This window comes from Setaria viridis, chromosome 4 (assembly GCF_005286985.2).
Source record: "Setaria viridis chromosome 4, Setaria_viridis_v4.0, whole genome shotgun sequence".
Taxonomy (NCBI): Eukaryota; Viridiplantae; Streptophyta; class Magnoliopsida; order Poales; family Poaceae; genus Setaria; species Setaria viridis.
Genome location: NC_048266.2, coordinates 35,998,730 through 36,022,732, shown reverse-complemented (window position 1 = coordinate 36,022,732; position 24,003 = coordinate 35,998,730). Strand labels below are relative to the sequence as shown.

General features: G+C 41.0%; 2 protein-coding genes across 3 annotated transcripts; both read left to right on the top strand.

Moving 5' to 3' along the window:
- Positions 1–13,292: 13,292 nt before the first annotated feature.
- On the top strand, positions 13,293–21,124 carry LOC117852506 (serine/threonine protein phosphatase 2A 55 kDa regulatory subunit B alpha isoform). 2 transcript variants are annotated; one of them, XM_034734612.2, is made up of 14 exons: positions 13,293–13,617; positions 14,969–15,072; positions 15,140–15,238; positions 15,415–15,534; positions 16,177–16,374; positions 16,540–16,631; positions 17,238–17,356; positions 18,545–18,668; positions 18,829–18,952; positions 19,289–19,357; positions 19,444–19,535; positions 19,623–19,700; positions 20,282–20,349; positions 20,439–21,124. In XM_034734612.2, the coding sequence occupies exons 1-14, from the start codon at positions 13,497–13,499 to the stop codon at positions 20,573–20,575; spliced, it is 1,545 nt and encodes a 514-aa protein (XP_034590503.1). In that variant the 5' UTR covers positions 13,293–13,496; the 3' UTR covers positions 20,576–21,124. The 2 variants fall into 2 exon arrangements, with proteins under 2 accessions (XP_034590503.1, XP_034590504.1); XM_034734613.2 differs by having other exon boundaries at positions 13,295–13,617; positions 15,143–15,238.
- A 587-nt stretch (positions 21,125–21,711) lies between these two features.
- LOC140222528 (small ribosomal subunit protein eS30z/eS30y/eS30x-like) lies at positions 21,712–22,384 on the top strand. Its single transcript, XM_072293298.1, has 2 exons — positions 21,712–21,870; positions 22,019–22,384. Exons 1-2 carry the CDS (start codon positions 21,867–21,869, stop codon positions 22,201–22,203), a joined length of 189 nt encoding a protein of 62 aa, XP_072149399.1. The 5' UTR covers positions 21,712–21,866; the 3' UTR covers positions 22,204–22,384.
- Positions 22,385–24,003: the final 1,619 nt, after the last annotated feature.

The window sequence follows — 24,003 nt, the reverse complement described above, 5'->3', positions numbered from 1 at the left end:
GGGCACATACCATGTAATCCTATAAGGACTCTTACCTTGTAACCTACTAGTAATTCCCGCTCCCTGAGTATATAAAGGAGGACAGGGTCCCTAGATCGGTAGGCCAAGATCTCATAGAACTACAACAGAGGACCAAATCTTCAACACCAAACAGCACCCAAGCGTAGAGCGCAATATACAACACCCCGAACAGGACGTATGGTATTACGCTACTCTAGCAGCCCGAACCTGTATAAATCCGTGTCTTGTGTCTTCGCTTTTACCTTCGAGTTCCAGGTCTGGCGATCCCCCACCAACCAATCTACTACCTCGGGATACCCCACGATAGGTTGTCGGGTATAAAACACCAACATATCCTAAACAATCTATCATCAATCATAGATTGAAAAGCAATGAAACCCGAAAGAGCATAAAATCATAGAAGGAGATACTAAGATCGCTAGAAATAAGAACATATCTATTACTTCACCATGAATGATTGTACATCATAAGATCACCACCGGAATCCTACCTGATCTTGATGATCCTAACTCCAGAACTCCAGCGTGGATCTTCCTCGCAGGGTGATCACGCCGGTAGGGGCTTAGCTACATATTGACGCTCACTATTGGCACATTTTTACCCCTGTTCATCTTCAATAATGATATGAATTTTATACCTAAACTATTGATTACACCTAAAAAACGGGTCATTTTCACATATGCAACGTATTTTGGAGGATGTTGTGTTTTTGTAGGAAATTGAGCCTGAAAGCATATTTCTGGACAAAGCACTGAATGAGCATCGAACCAGACGAAAATGAAGGTCAACGGGTCTAGGAAAGGGCTAGGCCGATCGGCCTAGAGGAGCCCAGGCCAATCGGCCTGGCACCCTCTAGCACCCCCTGGTGCCCATCTTTGGCAAGGAACCCTCCAATATTGCTTAGGGGCTAAGTTTATGAAAATATGGCAATGACCAGCTCGGGATCAAAGAGGGATAGGAGAAGATCAAGCGGAGATTTGAAAAATCATTGAAGATCAATCTCATTTCAAAGCTACCGATGTGCCAGGCCCACATGTAAGTGAAAAGAAGATTCCAGAGTATCTGAGGAGACAAAGCAGAACGTGAGGGGCAAAATGAAGGCCCAGGGTGATTGGCTTGGAAGCCGATAGACCTGGGGTTTCTTTTGCCCCCTTGCCTTCCAATTTTTGCAACGCGCTCTTTGGACTATAGATACCCCGAAAAATCCATCGAGCCTGATATCCAAGACGACGTACTCGACATGAAGCAACAGAGAAGCAGAAGGAGCTTGAGGGATATCTCTCCAGAGAGCCGAGGGCCGTGCAATTGTCAGAGGCTAGCGTAGGCGAATCTCTACGGCGTGATCACCCTGCGAGGAAGATCACGCTCGAGTTCTGGAGCTAGAAGTCATCAAGATCAAGATAAGATCCTGGTGGTGATCTTGTGATGTACAATCATTTATGGTGAAGTAATAGATGTCTTCATGTTCTTAGTAATCTAAGTATCTCCTTTGATGGTTTTATATTTTATCGGATTTGTTTGCTTTTCAATCTACGAATCGATGAAAGATTGCCTAGGTGTTCTTGTGGTCGTGGTGACCAGATTTGCATGCTCGTGCCCTTAACCTGCTTGCGTTGATAGAGGTAATCGTGACAGGATCTTTCTTGTGTAAGGTGGGGGGTTTCGGGATCTGGACCAGAGGTGTAGATTTAAATATGCTTTTTACTAAGATCATATCTGTGTTGCTTTGTTATCCATGCTCAGAATTACAACATATGCATAGTCTAGATTTGCTCTATATTGGTTACATTTGCTCTATCTATTATCTGTCTGTGCATGCTTAATAGATTGGATCTGAATCTCTCATAAATACCAAGTTAATACTAACAATGCCAGTTGAAATAGGTCTTGTGCTATAAGTTCCATGGATTGATAAACCTTGGGGAATATTCTGAGGGAAGAGCTACAACTGATCTGTGCACTTGTGATTCACAAATTGACGTGCTAACAGTTGTCAAAAAGATTTTCTGGCGCCGTTGCCGGGGATCTAATAGTCAAGTTCTAGTTTAACTATGCATATGTAGATATAACTTTTTGTTGATGATTTTTCAGTCTTTTCTTTCTAATCTTTTTGTTTTTGTGCTATCACAATCAAAATTTTAGATCTAGTTCTTGTATAACACAATCAAAATTTTAGATCTAGTTTTTGTATATATCTGTTTGCTTTCACTAATGCTAACAGGAGATGGACGGCTCCTCTCCAACAAACCAAAAAAAATTTGTGAATGATCCAGAAAAACTTTATAGGCAAGGAAGATGTTTAGCACAAGCAAGAAAGCTGGAGATTTAAGCTTCAGCTGTTAAGGAAGAATTGGAAGTGTCGGAAACATCATCATCATCATCGTCTACTCCAAAGTCGATACCACCAGGAGAAGTAGCAGTTGCTCTAGAAGAACCACAAGCACCTGCAATGGGATATCAACAACCAGAGCGAGAGCCTACTATCAGGGAACTTTGCATCCCGAACACCAATGACTTACCTATTCATAAATTGGGCGGCGGCGGTCGACCGTTTGGGATCGATACTTCAAGACTGAGGACCTTGCAGAGTTCACCTTTCACTGGCAAGCAAAATGCTAATCTTCGTCTACAAGCGTTTATGCAGCTATGTAACACCTTCAACGTGGATGGAGTTACTCAGAATCAATTAAGGGCAAGGTTGTTCCCTTACTCTCTACTTGGAAGAGCGCTTCAATAGTTTTACTCTTTACCGGTGCCAACAATTCAAAATTGGGATGGGTTGATGAAGGCTTTCTTAACTGAACATGATTTGCTAGCCAAGACTAGAATCTTAGAAGCAGGATAACTACTTTTGCTCAATATGCTTTCAAGACAATTGCTAAAGCTCATAATCGCTTCAATGATTACATCCGTGCAATTCCACACCATAAGTACCCATAGGAGGACCTAGTCCAAAAGTTGTATCAAGGGCTGACACCAGCATCAAGGATAATTATCGACGCATCAGCTGGAGGATCAATTATAGACCTCACCCCAACTCAAGCTTTCAAATTATTCAAGAAGGTTACAAACAACGATGCATGAGCATCATCTGCGCGCCTATTCCTAGCTCAACCTACTGGAAATACACAAGGAGTGTTGCAGGTGGAGCGTGATCATTTACTCAAAGGAAAGATCGACTTGCTGATGAGGAGACTGAAGATGGAGGTAAAGGAAACTCAAGCTATAGATCTGAAGGCAGCAGAAGCAAGATCAACATGTGAAGAGTGTGGCGACTACGGCCATATCAGGAAAAACTATCCAGAGGAAGCAAAGTTGCTAGACTACAAGAAGAAGGGAGAATAGTTTCCACCATCCAATTAACGGTGTGGACAGAATAGATCTCAATTCAATGCAAGCTTATTTATTCAGAACATAGTACCTCTATGTATTTAGCTCAAGGAGTTCATGGAGGTGTAAGGTAAAATCAACAAGGACAACTGTCACTAAGTTCAAGGCTATGGACAAGATTCTGGAAAATATTGACAGCAAAGCGATAGAGGTCGGAAGTTCGAACCACCAATGGATGAACATGATGAAAATGCTAGAGACTCAAGTTACACAGTTAGCTGGGCATTTTACAAGCAATCAAGGGAAGTTGTCAAGACAACGGATGAATCCAGAGTCAGCTAAAGCTATTCAAAGTCGCTCAAGCAAGGAAACAAAAGATACAGAACGTCCGGCGGGAGCTAGGAAGTCTAAACCAGCTGTAGAAGCATAGATGACTTCAAAGGAGAAGACATTTACCCCAGCTCCAGAGATTGAAACGAAGGAGCCAGAGTTTGAGATGGTCGATCAAGATGACACAAAGAGTCTGCTAGAGAAACCACGCCATCGTCTAGGTAAAACTGACGAACAGTTTGAGAAGTTTATTGAAGTTGTGCGCAGGTTGAACTTCAATATACCACTGCTGGAGGCTCTACAAGTTCCAACCTACGCTCGCTACTTCAAGGATATTCTAACGAACAAGTGAGAGATTTTGTAGTTCACTACAGATCATATCAAGATGACAGAAGAGTGCAGTGCTGAAATCACTAATCAAGCTCCCGAGAAGAAAAGAGGTTCTGGGTGTCCAACCATTCCGTGTTTAATTAGAGCGGTGATGTTCAAAAGGGCATTATGTGATCTTAGCGCAAGTGTGAGCGTCATGACTAAAGCTGTGTTCGAGAAGCTACGCCTGCCGGAGCTAGAATCAACTGCTATGTGCCTGGAGTTGGCGGACAACACCGTTTGCTATTCCGAAGGCATTGCTGAAGATGTACCTGTGAAGATCAGAAATCACTTTGTCCCTGTTGACTTCATGATACTCGAGATGGGAGAAGAAGATAAATTCCCACTGTGATGGCCATTCCTGAAGACCGCAAGGGCAAACATAGATGTTGGGAAGGGCGAGATCAAGTTTGACATTAATGGCACTATGACCATGTCAAGTTTCACCCCACGCTTTGAGGTATGCAACATGGTTTCGAGCAAGTATATACCACCACATCGTTGTGTCAAGAAGGAGGAGAAGAACAAGAAGCCAAAAGAAAAGAAGCCAGCAGAAAAAGTTGCTATCGTCCCGTAGAAGGAAGAACGCCAGCTTGTGAAGACCAAAAAATAGCCAAGACTGTGCCTGCATCAAAGCCAAAGATGGTGAAAAAGTGGGTGCCGAAGACTACAAAGCCGACATCGAGCGCTGTCTAAACTGAAAAATTTAAGAGCCTAGCTATAGACTATAAATAAACCACTTTGCAGGAGGCAACACGATCATCTAGTCAAGAATGAGCTACTAGGAGGACGACCCTGAAGTCACTTGAAGAGTCAAGTAAGTGAGTCGCAGGTTTTAGTACGCCATACCTGGTGAACATTTAATAAGTTGAACCTTTGGTCAGAACAATATTTGGAGTTTTATTCGCTCAGTCATTTTTATTCCTCTCTTTTGTATAAACCAATGACACGAGCCATCCCAATTTTTATTTGACTTTTCTTGGAAAACTAGAACCGTATATCTCTATCCTATCAGACTTTTCATCTTGACCATGATGTTTAGCCTGACTTGTTTTCATGATAAACACACGAGTAGAGCCGCGTTGTTCTTACTTTGTAAATTTTTGACTCATACTAGGACTTGCGTGACCATAAGATTTTGGTTTGCTTAAACTTGAAAAACTCATCGGTTTTCTTAGAATTAGAATTTTTTTGAGGCGTATTTATTTTTTTATACAACATTCCTCTCTCACTTTTGGCCAAAATTAGAACCTAAACCCATTACCCCGTGGCTGAAATCGAAATTGCTTCATCTCAATTCATGAGAATGAATGATACCGGTGGAACCAAAATTGATGTAGTCGGAAATCCTTTTGACTTAGAAATATTTTTGATGCTTCAAAACTTCTCTAATATTTATCTGAACTCATTGCTAGCTCTGAGTTTATTTTTAGTTTTGGAAATTAGAGGAGGATTAAGCATCTAAACATGATTTGGAGGGTTTATGAGCTTCATTTACACTAATGGTTGATTTTGTGATCACGGGAACAATCATGGAAACACTCTCACTTACCACACATGCATAAAGAAACAGAGAGTGGTATACCATACTTGTTTGTTGCAGCTCAAAGGACAAGGCATTTAGTGAAATTGAGAACAATAAGCCTATGACACATAGGTGCATGATTTTCAACAAAATGACAACACAAAGGAGTGGAGGAGATTGCTTGGACGGTGCCTTTCATGTGAGGTGTTGAATTTTTAGTACAATTATTGTTCAAGATGCATGTGAAGAAAGACGAGCAGGAAAGGAACCAAGAAGACACCAGGCCGATTGGCCTGACGTGTTTTTAAGCCTCTAGGCGCCCCCCCCTTTGGTATGTATCAGTTGTTCATCATATTTTTCATCCAACACACCAAGAGCACCTCTGAATAGCCTTCGAAAATTTTGAAACTCCACTCGTACAAAGAATTCCATCCACTAGAAAAATTTCAGCAATCAACTCTTGCTAGTCCTTATTCTTGTGCAATTTTCTCATCAGCAAGAAACATCGGCGAGCTGTTTTTCTTGAGTGTGCAGCCATGAAGAGCTTGGGAAGAATTTTCAAGGAGATCAAGAGGTCTCGTTTGTCGGCCAAAGCATCATCTACATCTAGTGCTTTGTAGCGGCACTCGGTCTCTGAGTCACCGCGAGGCATGGACATCGACACGACACTACCACGCAGCGATCGTATGTTGCTTGGTGGGATGACCACACGAAGCTCTTCCATACAGTTCAATGAACTGCGTGGAATTCCTGAAGCCGTGCCAGACATTTCAAGGAGAGTGACTCACTCTCGTGGGGGCTTCACCAAAAAGAAGTAGGCATACGACTTCATGATAAAAAGCAAGGAGGAGGAAGAGCGGCTGAAGAATATTAAAGGGAGAATCGTCGCCAACCATGACTTTGATGACGACTTTCTTTGGGATATTGGGTTTCATAATGATATTTACCAACTCCTAGGGAAATATTGGATGGATGCAATTCGCTATTAATGATCCCATTAGTGTACACAAGGATGTGGCCGTGGAGATATTCATGACCATGAAAAAGGTCATGCAATGGAACGAGGAGACAAATGAAGAAATTCCATGGCCATCCTTTAGAATAAAGGTTGAAATGAAGATTATTACATATCAAGCAATCACAACACTGCTCAGTTTTAATCGTAAAGCCCCAATATATGGAGAAGTGGAAGAAGAAGACTTAAAGAAATTTTGGAAGAAAATTAGAAAGGAAGAAAACAGGCAACAAAAAAATATTTGCAATCCCATACTGCAAGTATTTCATTTTTGGATGAGCCACCGCATCTCGGGAAGAATGAATGAGACCAAAATTACTGACTCCGAGATGAACTGGCTTTATTGTACAGTAGTGGGAAAGAAAGTAACTGACCCCTCATTTTTTATGATAAATAAATGGCTTGCTAAAGCCATGTTAGAGACCGGAACTGTTGGGTTGGGTTGCTATCTGACCATGATTGCATCCTTTTTGAAGCCAGATATTGAAAGGGTCCCTGAGTGGTTCACAAAAGGAGGAAGCATTGATGCCAGGACAATGAAAAATACACACTTAATTGGTGGCGACGGAGAGAAATGACATACAGTTGGAGTCACTAATTTCAAGTTGCCTGACAGAAGATTGGTGATTTACCATGTGGGCAAGACTAACTAGTGAGAAGAAGGAATTTTATTTTAGGCAAAGAAAGACAAGAGAAGACAAAGGATAGAAGAAGGCTCATCATCAGAAGCAGCTCCAGAAGTACCAGTGCTACCACCTAGCTCAAGCTATTGGCAAACTGAGTTTCAGAATGCACCAAGTTATGAGGGAGTCCATGAAGGATGGCAGCAAGAACAATGGCTGGAGGTGCCGGCAGAAGCATGGGCACAAGGCCCATATGCACCTCATTTTTAGCAAATGGCGTATCCAGTACGACTGGAATTTCAGCAGCCAGCGCAGCCATCTCCACCAGCGCCATATGCTTTCCATGGTTACATGTCACCTGCCACAGCCACAAAGAAGTGCGCGCATCATAGACGCATATATACAAAGAAATTTACAAGATGCAGGTACTGTGGGGCAAGCCGCTGACAGAATTGAGGACAACAACATAACCATCGCCTATCAGTTCAGCATGCTGTGGATTGTGCCTCCAGATCAGTACCAAGGTGGAGCGCAGGAGCACTACGAGCAGGGGTATCATGAGTACCAACAGGAAGGAGACGCGCCACAGGGATAGCCACACTACAACCTGCTGCAAGATGACCTGGACTAGAGACTGAAGGGGACGAATAAAAACGCACACGCGTGGTTTGAGTTTTCTTTTCTTTTCTTTTTATTTATTCATTTCAGCATGTGTGTTAGGTGTGCGTAGTATTTTCTGTTTTACTTTTTGTTTTATATTCTCTTTATTTTCAGCAGTTTGTGTGTTTCACCATGCTATGCTTAATAAAATATGCATCACCTGAACATAATGATATGTGATTGATTGTGATGATTTAAGTTCTTGTCATGTTGAAAGATGATGATCGTTGCCACTTTATTTAATATTTGTACTTGGTTATTGCACTATTGAACTAATGCTCTCTCTAACACGAACTGAAATTGACATAAATATTAGCTTATCTTTTTGTGGAGGTTATGATAATTTGAACCCATATATTTTTTTATTACTCTCTCTTTTAAATGGATCAAAGGCTCTTTTATTTTCTTGGTTACAACTTATGCTGACCTTGTCAATAATACATTTTGCAATTGCTCTACCCATCCAAAGCCAAATATTTATGAGCTGTAGATTGATTGGTTGAATTGGTTCAGGATGTACTGCTGTGGTATGAGACTTAGAAACTGGTCATTCCTTTTGATGTAACCTCTTGTTGCGAGCCTTTCTGTCCATGCATTATGGATTTCTACACTAGAAATTTCGCAAACTTTTCTGGGCATCCAAACCTAAACCCAAATATCATTTTTGTTACTATCTCCTTGACCACAACCCAATTTGAGTATCGAAAATATGTCGAGGAAGATTCGGAAGATTATTCAGTGCATTTTTAAGAAAGTCAAGACCTGGAGGCAACCACCAGTGCGTGGAATAAAAAATGGAGGAAACAGAGACTAGGAGGGGCTAGGCCGATCGGCCTGGGGTGTTCCTCCCCTCTGTTGCCTCTGAAATTTGGCGTGGAAGTCCCTCCAGTTGAGTAAGATAATTTTTTTTCCAGAAGATCGAAGATTTTGATCCTTACATCAATAGTTTATCTTTCTTTCTTTTCATGCTTGAGGACGAGCATCATCTAAATATGGGGGAGAGTTATCACATTATCTCTAACTATTGCTGAGTAATTAATATGTTGCAAAAAGTTCTGAGAAGAAAAAGAAAAAATATATACACACACATACATATATTGTGGAAAACGAAAGAAAAAAATGATGATGAGAAAAAGAGAAAAAGACATAAAATACTCCTTAGTTCTTTGAGCTTCATAAAGACCCCAAGTTCTTTCAAGATTAAGGATTACTCCATACTCATTATTCCAACCATGTACAATCCGATTACGAGGACTTCATTGGTGCCTCGCGATTACTCTTTGCCCTTGCACATGTCCACTATCTAAATGCATGTGTTCATTCTCTCCCGGTTCATAAACAATTTATTTCGATGACCTTTTTAACAAGTCTCAGTAAGATCCATCAGAAGTCTTTCTTGTTTTGATAATATCCTGATTATAATATTTTTAATAGGACTAACCTTCCCAAAGATCCGGATAAAGTCTTATATATATTTTATAAGTGATGACAGGTTGAAGAAGTTCTAGCATAGGTTTGAGAGACTTGATGTGCTAAGAAAATATGAGCAATTGCAATGAAATTTAAATTGTTGATCTCGGTGCATTTTCTTTTTGAAAAAAAAATTATTTGAAAAATTTCCGAGATTCATTTAAAATTGAGAGCAAAAGAACAAAATACTGTGGGATGTGTTTAAATGATATTTATCCTCCATATTACAAAAGGCTGGTTGCAACTTGAATATTAATTGAAAAATTCCATGTGAGCATTATGTTTTCTTGCGTGTGATCAAGTGCAAGACATGCATGAATTCTTTCCACACCCACCGTGAATGGACTGACAAGGTACTTTGCTTGATATGTGTTGGCGGGCACTCTATTTGGCTTTGGAAGCAACCAAGCCAAGATATGCAGCAGATCATTAAAACTACCATCGGACTAGCCGTGCTTAGCCTTTGGAATCAACAGCTCAAGTATGAAACGAAGCACGGTCCAATATTTTTGACATCCCCTTGAATGCTCGTACACATTATCCTCCACATATTTCTTCACCATCTTGAAGTTTGCTAATCCCTTTACACTATCAACCAATTGTTCCGCTTTGGTGCGCGCAACAACTGGCTCAGAAAATCACTGTCATCAAATTTGTCATCGCCATTACTATCATAACTGTCATTGTCATCACCACCACCACCGCCACCCTCGTCAACACCATCATCACCATCGGAGTCACCACCACCATCATCGCCGCCACCCTCATTAAAAGAATCGTAAGCATCAAACATTCTATCAAACTCGGCATCTTCCATGATTTCATCGAGAGGATCCTGAGGGGATGCTTTCTAACTGTGATATGTCCAAATCATGTAGTTTTCAATGAAACCTCGAACCATCACATGCGATCTTATTGTAGTTGTCTTGCTGAATACTCTCATGTTCTTGTAGGTTTTGCATGGACAAGGCACCATCTTTGTCTTGTCGACCATTGCATTATTTTCCGCATCTTTAATGAATTTGTTAAGTTCTCCAAGAAAATAGGTATCCATTTTTCGTACTTGGTACATCCATGTCCTATCTATCTCTCTAAACAGCAAAAAAAAGTTACACAAAATGAAAATATCATCCATGAACTTGTTTTATCCTAATAAAAATACTATATATATATAATTACACATATGTACTATTTCCTAATGAAAATATGATTCATGTCAACTTGATTAAAACTATCATAGATGTTAAACAAACAAGTACTAAATATATAATTACACATGTAGTATTTCCTATTAAATAAATGGAAATATAGAAATCTTGGAAAAAAATAAAAAATAATTATTTATCATCCATGTCAACTTGTTCTGTCCCACAAAATCTTGGAAAAAAATGAAAATTATATCATGCATGTGTCAATATAGAAAAAATTAAATCTTCTTCTCTCTCCTCCATGGATTTAGGAAATTCATCATTCATGAATGAGGCTAAAACATCAAAGTTGAGTCCAAATGATTATATAATCTTGTTCTCCTACCTAAATAATCTAACTTCATACAAAAATTTGAGGTAAATGGACCTCCAAATGGCTGATCCACACCTTGGAGATCTAGATCTATATGGAACTTTGAGCCTAAAACCTATGCAATAAGCTTAAAAAACAAGAAATTAGCATCAACTTACCTCCTGTAAGCTCCAACTCCAAGGAAACCAAGTTGAAAACCTTCTCCCACCTTTTTTGATTTTTGGACAGCACCTCCCCTAAGTAGTGACTGTACTGTCGGAAGGAGGAAGAAGTCTAGCTGGCTATTTTTGTCGCCCATTTCCAGGGGGCGCGGATGCTACAGTAACCGTCCCCGTTTTGTAGGTGCAGGTGGCAATTTAGTCCGCTCCTAGAAAAAAAGACGCCGCTACAAATCGTTTTTGTAGTAGTGACCTCCTCCTGTCTTACCAATATTACAGTCTAGAAGAGGTAACTTATTAATGTATCAAACTTTAATTTTATTTTATAATACAGTAATAAACAACCATTGTTATATACGGACCAACTATGATAGTTCACTAACTTTGACAAAATAAATCGTTGCTGAAAGCTTCATAAGCCATCAAATTCACCTACATATCAAATTACATTTGAGGATCCAATAACAGACTCAGCCTCCAGAGGAGACACCGGGCATGAGCTAACTCCATGTTAGCAAATGAAGCGCTCCAGTACTTGCAGAATTAGTTAAGAAGATTTTTAGTGAAATTATGATATTTATTATATAGATAAAAAATTAAGGTTGAAAAAGAAAAACCACGGCGACCACATGTTATTCCCCACCTCGTCTGCAGTAGCACCGTCACCACCACCACCACCATCTGGCAAGCCTTCTCCGCAGGTACCCACCAAGCGTGCGTCTAGCACTCGGCTTCAGTGTCACCGCTTCCTTGGATATGGCCATTTGTGGAGGAATTGTCCTAGCCAACATGCATATATTGCAACCGAGTTTGCAATAACACTCCATGGATATGGTCATTTGTAGAGGAATTGTCCTAGCCAGCATGCATATATTGCAACCGAGTTTACAATAGCACTTCAGATATAGGAGACCATTGATGACGCGTTGTCTTCGGGACATGAATGACGACGAGGATGAGGGACTTGTCTTTGGTGGTGATTTCTCTCTCGTTTTATTATTCTTCTTGCATAAATATTTGTTCATCCTCAATTTTTACATGATGATAGAAGTTGATAAGATGTACCCATTCATTATTTTAGATAAATTTTTTATGCAAGGGATGCATCCACGGGTTGGAAGCATAGAAGCATGGGAGTACTTAACTCCCCTCTAGCCAGCACAACCTCCTTCCTCTTGCTGGCAGGCCGTCCTACCTCGATAAGCTTTGAACCAAATGTTTATACATTGGTAATATTTTTTAAAAAACTAATGGATTATACACTGCACACTCAAACATTAATATGATGCTTTTATTGGAGCATGAAAATACCGTTGCAGGTCACATGCAACTAGACCTGAACTGTTTAGGGGCTGATTGGTTGCCTGAATATGGCGCGACCATGGTCACGGGATGCCAGATGGTCTTAATTGGTCTCCTGCACGGGGGGTTGAGCTAGGCTCGCAGCATGCAAAAGCGCTTGCCCTGCCTGCATCCGTGGATACGAGAAAATAGTCTGTGCGCTTGGTGGGTAAAACTACTGTTAAAAAGTTATCGATTTATGCATATGCTGGTAACCAATCAGCAGCTCAAGTGAGCTAGGCCGGTTGAATTCATGCAACCAAACATTAATGCCTTGAGCTGAACCAAACTCGTGGGACAGGCTCTGGGATACGGGTTAGGCTGCGCACATCTACGAGCCAATCACGCCCTTAGACTCGGCCCGACCTAACTTCACTTAGTTTTGGCCCACCCACTCTAGTTGTATGATCGGAGCGTGGGGTGCGAAAATCACGATAAAAAAAATTGGAGTTGGCCCGAGTTCACTCTGACAATTTATTTATTTATTTATTCAAAACTAATGAAAAATCCAAACTCATCCAAAAACTCGGCTCAACAACGTTCAATCATCGTGAACATAATTTTTCAACCTAAAACGAACCAGGCTTTTTTTCAGCCCGACCCGAGCCTGATCTGACCCGTAAAATGGCCAACGTGCTATCATGAAGGTAGCTCCGAGCGGCCGGTAGGGTGACACGAGCAAATCACAAAGCCGGAGTTTGGAGAAGATAGGCTTGTTCGTAAGTGACTCTGAAAGTATGCCTTTTATGTAAGAAAAATATTTCGTTGTTTCGTAGGGGTCCAACTGCAAAAGTCCCACCATGTCATAAAAGAGAAATATGAGCTCGCTCGCACAAACACAAGTACACGAGAGGAGAGAGACGCACACAGACAGAGGAGACCTCGACCTCGCCCCCCTCCCCCACATCACTTCGCCTCCTCCCCCTCTCTCTCGTCGCATCCCACCCCACCCCTCCCTCCCTCCCTCCCTCGTCTCGATCTCCCTCCTCTCCGCCGCCGCCTGCCCCCGCCGCGAGCCCGACGCCCCATTATTCCAGAACCTTCTCCTCCGCGGGAGCCTCCCTCCCCCTCCCCGATCCGGGGCGCCCCCGATGCGGTGCCCGCGCGCCGCGATCGCGTGACGGACGGCCGCGATGGATCCCCCGGGGCCCGGCGACCAGGGCGAGGCGTCGCAGCTGCAGCCGCCGCCGCCGCTGGAGTGGCGGTTCGCGCAGGTCTTCGGCGAGCGCGCCGCCGGCGAGGACGTCCAGGAAGGTACGTCCGTGCGTGCGCGCGAGCTCGAGATCCGCGATTTGTGGGGGACTCTGGGGGTGGACCGTGCCGGTGTGACGCCCTGGAGCGGTCGGGATCGGAAGGGCTAGGTGTTGGGACTGGAGTCGTGCGGTGCCGGGAGATTTGGTCTCGTAGAAAATGCGCGACCTTGATTCGCCTGCGATGATGGCGCGACCCCTCAATGTTATCGTGCACAAAAGGTGTAGCTTTGGGTTGTGTTGGAGTATGACTATCGCGCTGTGTGTAGAATCAATTCGGATGGTTAGTTTGCTGCTTTATTAGCAAATCACACCTCGCCCGAAGGTCATGGAGCTCAATTTCTGCCTGTTGGAGCTTATTTGGGCGCTAATGGAATCGGTTTTAACTTTTGGCTGGCTTTATCGTGGGAACACCAGGCTCTGACTTGGCTTTGAGGAATATGGTGACAGATAGGTATTTCAATTTTGTGTCTCAAGGAATGCAGAAAACAGTCAAGATGGAGTTGACCTTGTAAACTCTTCTGGCTCCAAATTTTTTGGGGATGCGTTGCTTGAGGATTTTCTTAGGGCATCTGATGGCGTGTAGTACTAATTTGAACTGAACGTTACAGGTAGTTGGTCTCGTGTAATGGAAAGTCGGAAGAGAAAGATGTCTATAAGAGATAATGTTGCCTTCAGCACGAGGTGTTGGATTATCACGTTGTAGGAAACTGTCAGTCTAAGGGTTTGCCACTTTGATAATTGGGCATTTGCTCCTGTATTCGTTTTGGACGTGTGTTGTCTGGACAGAGTTGCCTCTGTTGGGTGATGCCATTGTCGGCATGTAGATACTAGATATGGTCCATCTTTGACATTCTATTGTCACCATTCCACGCTGGTCCACTTGTGTATATTTTTGGTCGCGCACTTAGAGAATAGAAGCTCTCAATGGACCTGATGCTTCTTAGTTTGGACACTTGTGATTTCAGAATAGGCTGCTGTGTAGATATGTTCATGATACCTATTGTGGATGTTTTAGCTTTTTGGTTTGCTTTCCTACTTTGTTTTATTTTAGAAGTTGTATGGAATCTATATATAATCACTTATCTTACATGCAACCAAATTAGGTTTATTGAGGGTATAACACATTCAGATTTTGTTGTATCTTGAGGACTTGCGTAATTGAGCTTATTGACCATTAATAAATGCCCTTTTGTTTATCTGTGACTTAAAGGATATATACTATATGCCATACACTAATATTGTCATCTAAATTTATTTTTACGGTCTTGTCTGTTCTTAAATAGGCAAGGACTCATTGTTTTTGTGAGTTAATAATGCCTTTTATGTTAATTTGGTATGCTGCTCTATTTCAGTTGACATTATCTCTGCAATCGAGTTTGATAAATCTGGTGATCATCTTGCCACCGGGGATAAAGGAGGACGAGTGGTATTGTTTGAAAGGACAGATGCTCGGGATGTAAGCACCACATTTGAACTTGGTTTTCATTTTTAATATTTTTGCCCTAATGAATTTGCTCTATCAGCAGAGTGAAAGCCGGAGAGAACTAGAGAGACAAGATGTTCCGATTACTAGACACCCAGAGTGCCGCTACAAAACCGAATTTCAGAGTCATGAACCTGAGGTATGCTACTAAGCAGAATTTTCTGATGTTTTCTTTAAAAGCTCCGTTGCATATATAGTTGTATTGACTAAATAAAACTGAGGATCTCAAAACTGAGAAGTTGGTGTTGACAATAACTGCTCCATGAAAAAAAATGTTATATCAATGCTGTTCTTATTTTCATGTCATTCTTGTAGTTTGACTACCTCAAAAGTTTGGAAATAGAGGAAAAGATCAACAAGATCAAGTGGTGCCAGACAGCCAACAATGCTCTCTCCCTTTTGTCTACAAATGATAAGACAATCAAATACTGGAAGGTATGGAAGATAATATGCTAGGGGTGCTTTTCTAATTTCTAATAATTCTAAATTTATTTTTGTCCTAATTCATACTCCCTCCAGTCACAAATAAGTAAGGTTTTCAGGTTATATTAAGCCAATCATTCCAAAATTAGCTTAGAATTCATTTTTGTGTGCATTAAGTTTGGATATTTGAAAATGATGCTCGTAGATTTGTCTTGAAATGTAGTTTAAAAAATATACTTGCTATGTTTTATAATATTTTGTAACCATAGTGTTTTGGAGGGAGTACTTAATTGTTTAGTGTAAGGCTAGCCCTGACATGGCGGAGCTGTATGTACATTGTTCAATTTGAGCATATATTTTTTTTGATGTTGGTATGGCCATACAGTTTGTATTACACTAGATTTTGGTATTTCTGGGAAAAAAAACTTAAAATTTAGACCAAAACTTTGGCTGGTTAGATAGCAGTTTGGTTATGATACCAGTCACATCGTCCACTACGACTATTTGAACTTTGCAGACACAGGAAAAGCGTATGTTCTTTGTGGGTTTATGTTGCACTTGCACTTGCACCATTGCTTTGTATGTTTGAAATTTTGCTGCTGTTACCGGGTACCATCTGTTTTTTCTTTGCTCACCCATTTCTTTACTTTCCAGGTGCAAGAGAAGAAAATAAAGCGAGTTTCTGTCATGAATTTAGACACTTCTCAAAGTGTAGGAAGAAGTACTGCTAGTGCAAGTACCAGTAGTTCTAAGGCACCACTTCCAAATGGTGGATGTTCAGATAAGTTCAATTGCCTGAACACTGATCTCTCATTTCCACCTGGAGGCTACCCATCACTGCGTTTGCCTGTTGTAAGTTATACTCTACCTCCATTTATATCTGTTTATATATTATCTTCAGAACAAAACATGTGACCAGCCATATAATTTGAACTTGAAACTATAAACTGTTTAGTGCATGCGAAGCAAAACTGCAGTTTTTTTAATTCATCTGACTTCACTTTCAACCACATGCAGGTTACAAGTCTAGAGGCAAACCCTGTTGCTAGATGTCGCCGTGTATATGCTCATGCTCATGATTACCATATAAATTCTATTTCAAATAATAGGTTAGTCACTCCATACATTGAATTTTATCTTTTCTATGGGATCCCTTTCGCACTCTTCCTTTTCCAATAGGTTGATACAATTATGCTTCATTTTCCTTGCTTTCAAACAGAAAACCAGCAATTTTTGGAAGAGTCAGTATTTGGTATCTAACCCTTGCGGGTTGCTCCTTCATGACTAAGTTTTCTCGCTAGTGTGCTTCATTGATTGAAACTAAAATTAGTTCAAATGATGTTGGTATTAGTGCTTCGAATCTATACGTCTCTGCTGGTATTTCTATTTGATTGCACTCCCAACACAGTTAGTCTTTTATATAGAGCAAACTGAATCTAAGTGGATAAACTCAAGTTTCAGTCGGCTTGTGTTGCTCATGCATGTACTATCTTCTTGATAAGTACCATATGCAAGTGGCTTTTCTGCCTTTACAGTGGGAGCACCATTGCGCACATAGTCACTTGTCTGATTTTGGTCAGTTTTATTTGCTACAGTAATCGCGAGACATTCAGAAGAGTTTTAGGGTGTTCATCCTGCAGATTCCAAATACTTTATCGGTGATGACATTTGTGGCATTGTATTGATATATTCTTCCATTGTTTGTTAATCAACAGTGATGGGGAGACATTCATATCAGCAGATGATCTGCGAATAAATTTATGGAACTTGGAAATAAACAGCCAAAGCTTTAACATTGTTGATGTAAAGCCTACAAATATGGAAGATCTAACAGGTAATTCCACTAGTCTCATAGTTTTATCCTAAATAATGTAACGTGTTGCTGCTGTGGCATGCTGACATACTGAAATGTGATGGCTGTAGATGTTGTGATGATTGTTACTTTGCTCTTATGTTCTCTTTTCAGTGCTTCAATGAGAATTAGGATTAAGACTTTTTACCTTGGTAGTTGTTTGGGTTGCTGATGGAATTTCGTAGTCTTCAAAAACTTGACCCACTAGAAACAAATTAAAATCACTTGGGAGGTGATATTAACCAAACAAAATCATTCCTGCCATCTTGTTTTGGGGCATATGGTTTGTTTGCACAACCTTTCCTTGCATTGGTTTCTGTATGGTATGATCTTTTTTGTTTTATAATGGTATGATAAATAATAATAAAAATCACCTACCATAAGGAAGTTGCAATACGGCTCCGGTGCTAGTTTGTGTTGGCTGGCCCCTTTTTTTTTGTCGGTAAAAGTGGATGTATAGAGTACAAACTATTTGGTCCTAGTCACTTCTTTTAGCTTGCCATTGGCACAGTACCATAAATCCATAATCATTCTGTAAAGTTTGGTTGATGCATTTTTATGTTGTTACGTATTCTTAGGGCATACATGTGAACTGCTGCTAGTAAAATGAAACTAGGCACCAACCACCAAGCATTTTCTGGAACAAGTGGTAATTTTGTAGATAAAAACAGAGGATACGGGCTTGGAGCCGTGGACCAATATGAATTGGGTGCTAATGTAGCTTCTGTGCTACTGTATTATGCTAGAGATACTATAAGTAACAATAATTGATGCACTGTTTTAATCTTTTGATTTTTTTTTATTTGGAATCAGCTTTGGTTATCAAATCATAGAAGCAGGATTTTACAAATGTTATTTGCCTTACCATACCTGTCAGACCAACCCATGAGGCCCAGCAAGCCCATGACATTTGGCCATATTGAAACATTGGCATGTGACAGATTTTTCATGTGGGAAATAAGTTGTAAAAAGAGTTGTCTAACTGAATGAAATCAAAACTATCCGATCTGGCATTCTCTGTTTCTTGATATAAGCATGGTGCTGTTCTTTTGCCATTGTGATGATTAGAAATCTGGTAGGCTCATTTTCTTGCACTTTCTAGAAGCATTATTCATGATCATTCTTGCCTTGGCATATGCACTTAATGATCTAATCCTGTGCATATTTTAGAGGTGATTACATGTGCGGAGTTCCACCCAACCCATTGTAATACACTGGCCTACAGTAGCTCAAAGGGCTCTATCCGACTTATTGATCTGCGACAATCAGCACTGTGCGACAACCATTCCAAGATGTTAGTTATTCCCCTTGTGCTCCTCCCTGTAAAATTTTATCCTTCTGCACTGGGCAATATTGGAAACTTTGAGGGTTGGGGACGTGTACAGCTATTTATATTGCAAAAGGAAATGGCCGATGCTTTGTGAGTTGACCAAAAAAACACTATCTACAAACAGATTTGAGGAACATGAAGCACCTGGAACAAGATCCTTCTTTACAGAGATTATTGCATCAATTTCCGACATAAAGTTTTCAAGAGATGGAAGACATATTCTTAGTCGTGATTATATGACTCTCAAGGTGTGTTACTTCCCTAGCTTACACAAATATTTTTGTTCAGACCTAGCATAGTAATTGAATACTGTCACATCAAAAGTTGTTACATGACTTCATACTACATAGCATTTTCAATTATTTGTAACTGCTTCAAGTCAAAAGCTAATTGGATGCCTTATTGTTTGAGGGAAAAAGAGTTGGGTGAAACTCTTCTATGTGACATGGAGTACTTGTATAAAAATGAATATGCAGTCAAGCATACCCTCTGAGACTAGAAACTGTTTTATTTTTTGAACTATGCTTAGTAATTAGCAGGAATACCCTATGAGATTACTAATCATCTTTTTGTTCCATACTCAGCTATGGGATCTAAACATGGATTCGGGCCCTGTTTCAACATTCCAAGTCCATGAACATTTAAGACCTAGGGTGAAGTTTTCTCGACTGAATGATTAAGAAAGAAGCAATTTTTATGACCAGAATAAAATGTAATTTTATGCTATCACTGTTTTCAGCTTTGTGATCTGTATGAGAATGACTCAATTTTTGACAAGTTTGAGTGTTGTCTTAGTGGGGATGGACTTCGTGTTGCAACTGGTTCTTATGGGTATTTCTTTCACCCGTTTTGACAACATGTGAGATTTTATAGGAATCCTCTATTAACACTTTATTTTGCTGGTGTTTTCAAATGCAGTAACATATTTCGTGTTTTTGGTTGTACTCCTGGAAGCATAGAGGCAACCACTTTGGAAGCAAGTAGGAATCCAATGAGGTACATTCACATGCTGTGCCTTCTAATTATACGCATTTTTTCCTCGTCTGTTGTGTCCATGGTTCAGTTTGTTGTCTATATCCATTTTTAGGGGGCAATGGCCATGGTCCCCTTTGACACGGTTTCGTTTGATGTGGGTTGATTGTATTTCATCATTAATAAAAAAAAGCAGGTTTATTTGTATGAATAAAATGAATGCATGAGACACAAGTTGGGAATGGAACCCATTGTCATCCTATTAGGGCATAGGATGTCGAGAGGGTTGGTGAGTGGTGGATAGAACAGAACCGGGTGCTATGTTTCTATTTCTGTCTTCAAGTTGTTTCATAAAGTCTCTTTCAGTAGTATCACTTGAACCATCGCTCCTCTTTTCTTTCTTAATTGTGTCCACTGTTCCATTATATAGAAAGTAATCAGATGTTATAGTCAGAAGCAGTTCGTAGAGGACCATGTTATTGTTGCTATCATTTTCACATTTTAGTTGCCATCTTTTTTGCATTTTAGTTAACATACCAAGTCTTACAAATGTTTCTGCAATTATAATACTAAACTTATTCTTGTTGAATTGGGGGTGCCATTAGGCGTCAGATTGCAAATCCGACAAGGCCCACACGGACATTGACTAATTTTACCCGTGGTGTTCGGAGAGGTGACTGGTTCTCAATGTCAACTCAACAATTTCCGCTAGATTAGGAGTTATTTTGTTCACCCTGTCATCACTGAACTATTATGTTGCAGGTGGAGAAAATCAAGGCGTTGATGCCAATGGAAATTTGCTTGACTTCTCAACGAAGTTGCTCCATCTCGCATGGCACCCAACTGAGAATTCCATCGCATGTGCTGCTGCAAATAGCTTGTATATGTATTATGCGTAGAGAATGCCCTACAGAAAATTTGTTGTTTTTTGGCTTGTTCCCTGTGAAGGCCCAGGGCTTTCAACTGCAACCAGAGAGATGGTGCAGGACGTTGTCATCAGTTCTGCCCTCAGGGGCCAGAAGAGGCCGCAGATGTCCACAAGATCACCTTGTTGCTATGCTAACAGAATGCGGCCTTGTTGATTCTTTAGTACAGGTGTAAATTATAATTCTAATGATGGAAGGTTTTGGTCCAAAAATGCAATTGCAACTGCTGTATCGAGTCGGCATTTGAAGGTGCAGATCGAAGATAAATTCCGCATTGATGGACTTGAGCGAATCTGCATTGCAATGGCTGTATGATTGACAATCTTTCACTTGTAATGCCACCTAGACAGGGCTAATCATGTTTTGGAACTTGAATGTCGGAACGATAGATATTACTCAGTTGTAGCTATTCGTCTTCATTACTGTTCTATTCGTTGAACTATTGAAATAAGTTAGCACCGATGTAATTGTGCTCTTGTTTTTTGCTATTCTAAGCCTGGACTTTCAGTTCTCTGCCCTCAATGATGTTTGAACAATTTGGTATTTGCAAGAAGCCAAGAACGGAACTCACCGAATCATATCATGACTTTTTCACAAGGTACGGTTAATCTTTCAAAGATCAAGTTAACGAACGAGACATGCTGTTCTTTTTCCTTTTAGTGGTGTGTCATTGTGCTTTACTGGTCAATGTAACTAGATTCCAAATTTCTGTATGCGGAATTCTAAAAAAATTACAGTTTTGAGGACAAGGTAAATTTTGTTGTGTGATTAAGTATTCATCAGTCAATAAATTTGCTTGATACTGTATAATCTAGTTTGGTAGGATGGGGACGAGTAATGCTATGGACATTCCAAAACATGACTTTTGCGTACAAAAAAGAATGAGTTAAGAGTTGCATTTAGGGACGAGTAATGTTATGGGCATTTCAAACATGACTTTTGCGTAGAAGAAAGAATGAGTTAAGAGTTGTATTTAAATTTTGAAGTGAAAAATGCAAGTGAAAGTATTGTCCCTACTCTCCGAGGCTCCAAGCCTCTGCCTGGAATTCTAGACTTGTGAATTTGGAAATGCGCCTCCAAGCTATGTTTCCGCCTCCGCAGGCATTTTACGTAAATCCTGAAATCCGAGGGCCCGAATGCAAAATTCCCACCTCATAATGCTCGGAAATCTTGCGCTTCCCCTTCTCCGCCACTCCCGCACCCGCCGCCGCGCCAGCAGTAAACCCTAGCCCCGTCCGCCACCGCCACCGCAGCAGCCACAGCCATGGGTAAGCACTCCTTCACCACCTCCTTGCCACCAACACATCGGGACTTTCCCCGCAGACCCACCCCGAAGCGGTTCTGTGAGGATTTCGTTTCTTCTGGGTTTGGGATCTGATTTGATTTTGGACGTCGGCGCGTCAATCTTTGGTGCAGGGAAGGTGCACGGATCACTTGCGCGCGCGGGGAAGGTGCGCGGGCAGACGCCCAAGGTGGCGAAGCAGGACAAGAAGAAGAAGCCCCGGGGCCGCGCCTACAAGCGCATGCAGTACAACCGCCGTTTCGTCACCGCCGTCGTCGGCTTCGGCAAGAAGCGCGGGCCCAACTCCTCCGAGAAGTAGATCGCCTGCAGGTTCACATAAGGGGGTCAAGATTATGATTTTCTCTTATGGGTTTAGGATGATGTATGAGGAAAAGAAACTTGAGATCGCATTTTGGTTGATGTTGATGGATTGTGTGCCTACTTGAATCCTCCCTACATTATCATTTCCAGTAATGTTATCATCCTGTGCGTTTCTCTCATATATATCTGTTTCAGCTGAGATCCTAGGACACAATAATAAGATGTGTGGTTTTTCTGGGTTTTACTAAGTAGAATTTGTGCGCTTGAACTGGTTTGTGTGCTGAAACAGTTGTTAGAATTGCAAAAAAATAATAAATTGTGTAGTATAATGATGGGTGTCACATTATACATGTGTAGGCACTTGCTATATTGTTCGAGTATTCTGGTATCCTGTCGCTTGGGTAGTTGGGTGTTCTATTTGAATTTCCAAGGCAAATAGAGAGACTGATGATTGATGGGATTTAGGTTCTTAGTTGCTCACTTGCTAGATGTGCTTGAACTCAAAAGGCTCCCATCCTATACAAGTTAATATCTCTTTAAACTTCCATAATATGTTACCACATTTTGAAGGTGTCCTTATATTGTCAGAACTGTTGGGATCATATCCAAAGATGAAGGTGCTCTTTTTGGGCCTGCTTGGAAGCAACATGGGCCTTGCCTGGCCTTGCTTTGCCAGGCAAGCTTTGCCTTGCCCGCAGCGGAGAGCCAATCCAGCTCGCTCGCTTTGGCAAGGAAATGCTTGCTTGTGCAGGCCGCGAGGCAGCAAAGCAAGCAGACCAAACACATTTTGAGCTTCGATTTCTCTGCGGGCAATGCAAAGCGAGGCAAGCCTGTAGAACCAAGCACGCCCTTTTTTTCAGATTGGATGTCAATTGGTATGGTTGCACTTGAGTCATTCATTAGCTTAGTGCATACCGAAGGTTCAATAAACATGACCATGATCTGTCACGAACAATCTACAAAATTGGATTGTTCATTTGCTTTTATGATAATACTGCTATGAGATTTTGTGTCTTATAGGCAATTAGGCATCATGCACCGCTGGGTCATTTAAATGGTACTAGTAATTTTATTATATTTGCTTTGGTAGTATGAGTGGTTGCTCAGATCAAGTCATCTTGGAACTATACTTGTCATACTGAAGCATGCACCACAAAGAGTGGTGTATTGCCATCTTTGCTATTTGTTGAATACGACCTGCCTTTCAAGGGTTTGAGGTTTTGATTTGGATCGAAGTTGGATTTTTGTCTTTTCTCTACAGTACACCAAAGTACACTATCACTGAGAAAATGGCTCTGTTTTGAGGACCAGATATGCATTTGGTGTTTGTATTGCATAATTATCATGACTTCAGATTGTCACGGTCATGGATATGTAGTGTTGTCTAGTACTATTTTTTCCCTGAGTTTTCAGGTTAGTTTGCCTATTGGTTGTATTGTTCAGTGAAATGCTTTGCCTGCTTATTTATACCCGCCTGGGATTCTATGGAAGTGGCATTAACTTGTATACAGTTCATCATTTGCCTTGGTATAGCACTGTGGCATCCATCGGGCTTGCTGTCTTGGTTGAGTTGGATGATAGATTTTACAACACTAGACCTTTTTTGTAAATTGGATTCCAGGTACTGCGACAACGATTTGCTCAGAAGAGGATTTGTCGCACCTGTTAGATTTGTCGCTCTCAGCAGCTTGTTACATGGAGCAACTATGTGTTACTGTTATCTGACAATCCAACTGCAATATTTGGCGATGCCGATGGTGCTATACTGCTATATCCAGGCATGCAAATTCTGCTTATC